Source organism: Crocodylus porosus, unplaced genomic scaffold, assembly GCF_001723895.1.
Source record: "Crocodylus porosus isolate Cpor-Errol unplaced genomic scaffold, CroPor_comp1, whole genome shotgun sequence".
Lineage (NCBI taxonomy): Eukaryota > Metazoa > Chordata > Crocodylia > Crocodylidae > Crocodylus > Crocodylus porosus.
In genome coordinates, this window is record NW_017728931.1 from 121,298,859 (window position 1) to 121,304,858 (window position 6,000).

General features: G+C 41.5%; 1 protein-coding gene across 1 annotated transcript in view; it reads left to right on the top strand.

Annotated features, from left to right (window-relative positions):
- Positions 1-6,000, top strand: part of NAMPT (nicotinamide phosphoribosyltransferase) — a 42,972-nt gene that overhangs the window by 28,261 nt on the left and 8,711 nt on the right. Inside the window, exons 8-10 of the mRNA XM_019543559.1 lie at positions 1,269-1,388; positions 4,715-4,855; positions 5,030-5,164. Coding sequence (XP_019399104.1) covers positions 1,269-1,388; positions 4,715-4,855; positions 5,030-5,164 — 396 coding nt within the window. The remainder of the gene's footprint in view (positions 1-1,268; positions 1,389-4,714; positions 4,856-5,029; positions 5,165-6,000) is intronic.

Genomic DNA, 6,000 nt, shown 5'->3' on the forward strand with positions numbered 1-6,000 from the left:
TTCCTGAATTGTGGAGCCCAGAATTTGATGCAGTACTCCCAGCTGTGGCCTCACCAAGGCAGAGTACAGTGGGAGGATGACATTCTCGGTCTTGCTTGAGATGCATCGGTAGATGCAAGCCAGAGTTTTTTTGTTTGCTTTGCCAGCTGCGGTATCGTATTAGTGGCTCATGTTAATCTTGTGGTCAGTCATGACCCCCAGATCTCTTTCGGCTGTCATGCTAGCAAGTGTAGCATTGCCGAGCCTATAAGCATGATGTGGGTTTTTTTCCTGTGAGGTGGAGCACCTTGCATTTCTCTTGATTTTGAATGCCATCAGGTTTTCACCCACCCACCTTGCAAACCTATCGAGTTCAGCCTAGAACACCAGCCTATCCTCAAGTGCGGACACTTCCCAAAAGTTTGTTGTCATTAGCAAACCTGGCGAGTCCACTTCTGATACCAGAGTCCAGATCTTTTATGAAGACATTAAAGAGTACAGGTCTGAGAATGGAGCCTTGGGGAAGCTTCATGGGATGCCATGTTGATTCGGTTCTGTCAGCTACCACTCCCTGGGTCCGACCTCAGAGCCAGTTCCCCAGCCATTGGACTGTGGTGAACTCGAGGCCTCGGTTGTCCAATTTTTTCCATGAGGACATTGTGGGACACCAAGTCAAAGGCTTTTTTAAAGTCCAAATATATGACATTAACCTCTTCCCTTTTGTCCAGGTGATAAGTCACCTGGTCATAGAAGGAAATGAGATTGGTCAAGCAAGGCCTACCCACAACAAACCTATGCTGGCTATCCCTCAAAATGACACAAGCCTAACTACCAAAGTTTGGATCAGCAGAAAGAAAGGGGAGACTAAATTTTGATCGATTTCTTTAGGTATGCATCTTCCCGGGCCTTGTGGTATCCTGAACCAGGGGCCAGCAACCCATGTATAACAACCCACCAAACAAGCTCATATGGCTGGTAAAGCTGGACTGATGGTGGCAATTTAACAGCAGGAGCAGCGGTGGCCAGGTTGCAAGTTGTGGCCTGTCTTCGGAGCAAACTGTTCTAATACAGCCCTCCATTTCTAAAAGGTTGCCAACTCCTCCTGTTTTTAAACCATTTCCTTGTTGCCAGTCTCTGCAAAATGGCTGCAATACTTTGTTCTTCCACACGTATGGTTATGTGATGCAGTCATTTTCTTACGAAAAGTAATTCTGTAAGTATAGTAATATGTTTCTTTCCTGGAATGGGGAAGTACAAATGATTGCCTCTCTTGGGTTTTTTTCGTACAGGTTTTGGAGATCTTAGGGAAGAAGTTCCCTATTGTAGAAAATTCAAAAGGCTACAGGGTGTTGCCACCTTATATCCGAGTTATTCAGGGAGATGGCGTGGATATCAACACACTGCAAGAGGTATGAATTAATGTATCTGAGTGGAGCTAGCAATTCATCTCTTAATCTGGAGTTTCTTAAAACTAGTTAAACGTTTAAAGCTGCTTTATTGACCTCCACCTTGGCCTTAATTCCAAACGCTGGCAACAACTAATAATATATAAAACTAATTTATTGAAATCCCCAAAAGAATTTACAGTGCGAGTTACCAAAACTCATTTTCTAGTGTTAGTGTTGCAACTCATATGCTCCCAAGCCATCCCTTTTGTTGCATCCCTTCTGTTGAGTGTTATTTGTATCCTCTCAAGTACACTATGTGAGTATATGGTACCTTAGCAGTAGTAGTAATTGGCTAGCTTGGATTGTCAGCTGTGTAATGCCTTAAATGAGTATCTACATTCAGATTTAAAGGGGTGCTTGTAGCTTTGAAGGGGACGCTTTTTTAAGTATATGCAAAGCAGGTTAGAAACTATTATTAATGTAAAAATCTGGTGGAGAAGGCAACTTAAAAGGCAAGCTAAAAAGAATAACTGAGCCATCCATATTTTATTCAAAACCATTACATATTAAACTGCTGGTGCCTGACAGTCTGGTAGGTGAGTGCATAACCTTTTTCTGCTGAAATTGTACTTTTAACATTTATCACAGATGAAATCAAAGCATGTTATTTCAAAAATGCTACATACTGGAAATGGAACGTGCTCTTGTCTGGAATTAAATACAAAGCAGGACTGACTGTACTTGGAGTGATTGTTGCATTGTACATCAAAATATGTGCATCCATTGCTGGCTATAAAGGCCAAGCCAGCACAGAATTAAAGCAAGTCTCTCTTTTTTCTTCTTTTCCTGCTTGGAAAAGTAGTAATCAGCTTTGTCTCGGGGTGTCATCATCTTCTGGCAATTACATTCGCTCTTGCTCTCATATATACATGCACACAACTCCCAGCTTCAAAGATTCTGTTCAACTATTCTTACTTTGTCTATTTCTTAGACAGTGGGAGTAAAGCAATGGCATGCAAGAGCTGTAATTATACAGGTACTTGACTTGATAAATCGCCTGTCATTGATGCATCATTTGTGACAGAGGTTGCTAGTATTGAATTTTAGGATCTTGAATATAGGATATCTAACAAGTGAACCATTTGTGGGAACATTACCTTGCTGGGGAAGATGGGTAGCTCATTCTGTGACTACCTGAAAAGAAAATCTAATTTTCTTGTGGCTTGTTTTAAAATGGTATTGCATTGAACTTCATTCTTAACATGAACTCTATGTGCAAACTTAAAAGTTAATAACTGAGTTTGAAAAAAAAAAATCCCCTTTTCAGACAAGACTCGCTTGCTTGCTTGATTTCTTCTATGTCTGTCGAACACAGTTGCTCAAAAGAATCCAATTATGAATTAAACATGTAATATTTTAAGCTGATTTATCCTTGGTATGGCTTGGTGCATGGAGCTGGACCCAGTGATCTTCCAGGGTCCCTTCCGGCCTTACAATCTGTGGATGACTCTATGACTTCATAAAATGTCAGTTGGGCTACTGCCACATGAAATATGGCTTTCTAAATTCATAGTCTTCCCAAAAGCATTCAGGCTACCTTCTGGAACCTAAAGCTGACAAAATTTGGAGATGCATCAATTGGTGTCATTGATTAAACTTTGAGATCTGCTAATCCTTACCAAGAATATTTTGGTGGGGAAATGCCTTGTTTTTCAGAATATGGAGATTCAGTGCTGTACTGGAACTTCAAAATAGGCAGGAAAAGTGGTTCTAAGGATGAACTAAAGAAGACAGGAGTGAAAAGGATAAGTCTTCACTTAGCTTAAAATGAAGGAAGATAACTTATGTTGGAGAAGTCAGCACACTCTGGCATGATGGGGTGGTAGTCACTAACCTGTGCAAAGTCTTGATGGGCAAAAGATCTGTGCAGATCCTTAAGAGGTCATAGCTCAGCTGCTGTGGTCTGCCAGTCTTTCACTGGTTACCATCTGTTGGCCTCTCACCTAATAATATTTTATTAGAATGTATCTTGCAAAACCAGTCTAGATGCATGGGGAAACTCTGGGACTCTAAAATCCTTCTATGGATGCAGTCCCTTACTGACCTGAATTTGGCTAGTGGCTTCTCACCCTGCCTGGAACTGAATCGCTTTTTGTTCTGCTCAAGTGCTCCCTTAAAAGGCACTCTAACTTCTCAGTCTGTTTGGCCTTGCTGTCCTCACATTTCCTTTTGTGAACTGAGGCCCTGAAGAAATCAAAGCAGTGGAAAATTCCAGAGTATTTGACAAGCCCAGGAAATTGCCAAAGACTTGCTTTGACTGTAGCAGCTTTCGATCTGACACTTCCCATTTAAACTTCTCTCTCCATGCTGTTCTTCCCCCTTCCCTCTTTCTGGATGGCCTGGTATATGAAAGGAAGATAGAAATTTTAAATTTTGTTATGTGCCTTCCTCTTCATAACAGAAAAATCTCCTTGCCTGGAATTTGCTAACAAAAGTAAGACGTGCAGGCATAAGTGGTTGGGGGCTCAAGCGCTGACCAATTCTAGACTGGGGCTATGATGTGCCTCTGCTATAACAGCCTAGAAGGCAGTCCAGGCAAACAGATCTTTAACCACTGTTGTTCTGTGGCCATTGTGGGTAGGGCTATCCAATCAATCTCGACTCCAGACTAAAAGCTTTGTGTATTTAAATTGCCTGTTGATGGGGTTACATTTAACCTTGGTCTTGTAGCTTTCAGAAAAGATGACAAAACAACTGAGTATACCAAAAAAATGCTCAAGAACTTTGAGGGCAAAAATGAATGTTTTTCTTTATGAAGCCTATCCTTCCAACCTAGTACAGCGTTTCTAAGGGTGCGTGATCTAGAATTAGATGCATTACAGTTCTCCTTTTTGTGGAGTTGGTAGTTAGTGATCAGTATTGGTCCAAACAGTTGAGGTTTCTTGAATGCTGAAGTCTACCTGCAAGCCTGACAACGGTCTGAACTCTGAGTGCTATGAGAAGCCAGTTAGGACAAAGGATGAATTCTGCTTTTGAGTTCTGCGGCTGTCTGGGCATTGTACTACTGTATCCCTCTGGCTATGGGAAGTGGGGAGAGGTGGCATTCCATGTTCAATATTACAGTGCGGATAATGGAGTTCTCAAGCAGTAACACTTTATAATTATCACAGGCTAAAGTCTCTTAAAAACGTCAAGTATTGACCTGAGTTGTTACATGTATCTTCTTGAAACTTAATGTTAGCTGGTTTAATTGTCAGTAAAAGAACATCTTGTTAAATAATGTAATAAGATATGGGAAGTGGCATGCTCTAAAAATACATTCCTTTATCACTGTTTATCTTTATTAGATTGTGGAGGGAATGAAGGAGAATAAATGGAGTATTGAAAATATTGCCTTTGGATCTGGTGGAGCTTTGTTGCAGAAATTAACTAGGGATCTCTTGAATTGTTCGTTCAAATGCAGTTATGTAGTAACCAATGGCCTTGGGGTATGTATTCTCATTCCGTAGTTCATTTATTCAGATCTGAATTGTGTCCTTTTTTTTAATGCTGCAGTTGGGCTGGTCCCATCTGCATGATGTATATGAGCACTCACTAGAATATTTGCCTTTTTAAAAAAATATTTAAATCATGTTACACTAACTTGTTTCTATGATTTCCAGGTGAATGTCTTCAAGGATCCAGTTGCTGATCCTAACAAAAGGTCAAAGAAGGGCAGATTGTCGCTGCACAGGAAGCCTACAGGAGATTATGTTACTTTAGAGGAAGGCAAGGGAGATCTTGAAGAATATGGGCAGGTATGGATTTTATGGCTTATCACTTTAGCAGAAGATGATGATTTCAATCACATTTCTAATGCAGAGAAAACGGTCTCTGTGTTTTAGCTTAATTTCAGGACTTGCTTACAGTCTTCTTTGTCTGTTGTCCTATAAACACTAACCTCTACCCATAATCTCAGAAGCTCCACTTATACCAAATTCAATAGAAATAGCACTTAAGTTACCATTTAGTTCTAAATTTCATAATTACCAGTTGGGACTGGGAGGGTAGAAAGACATGAGAAATGCTGTCTGCCGTTCTTCTAAACCAGAAGAGTCTGTTTACAAAGTAAAGAGAGTTTTTACAAGACAGCATGCAGATAGCTCCTCAGCAAATAAAATACTGTTTAAATAATCCATTGCCAACCTCCGTGTATTTAAATTGTTTACAAATACATCCAGGGTCTGTTAGAACACCCTTTAAATCGGGGTGGTCCAGACTAAGTGTTATATGCAGCTGTGGAGAGTGGAATACATGGAATGGGGGCAGGGCATTGAGCGAAGAGAGGTGAGACAGGGCCTGAGGATGCAGGGGTCTGTTGCAGCTCTGTGCCTGGGAGGCCAGTAGGAGTGAGGGGGTTAGGGCCCATCGTGCCTACTGTGTTCTGCTCACCTGCTTGGCTGCTCAATGGCAAACTTGATCTGGAGGAACCAGGCTGGCTGAGTCCCATGCAGTTGAGCAGGTTTGCTCAGGGAAGAGTCCTGCTGCCCAGCTGGAGAAAGAAGGAAAAGGCCCATGCTGCCTGGCCAGAGGCAGTGGGGGCTATGGGAATGGGAAGAACTCTGTACTGCCTAGCCAAATGCAGTACAGAGTG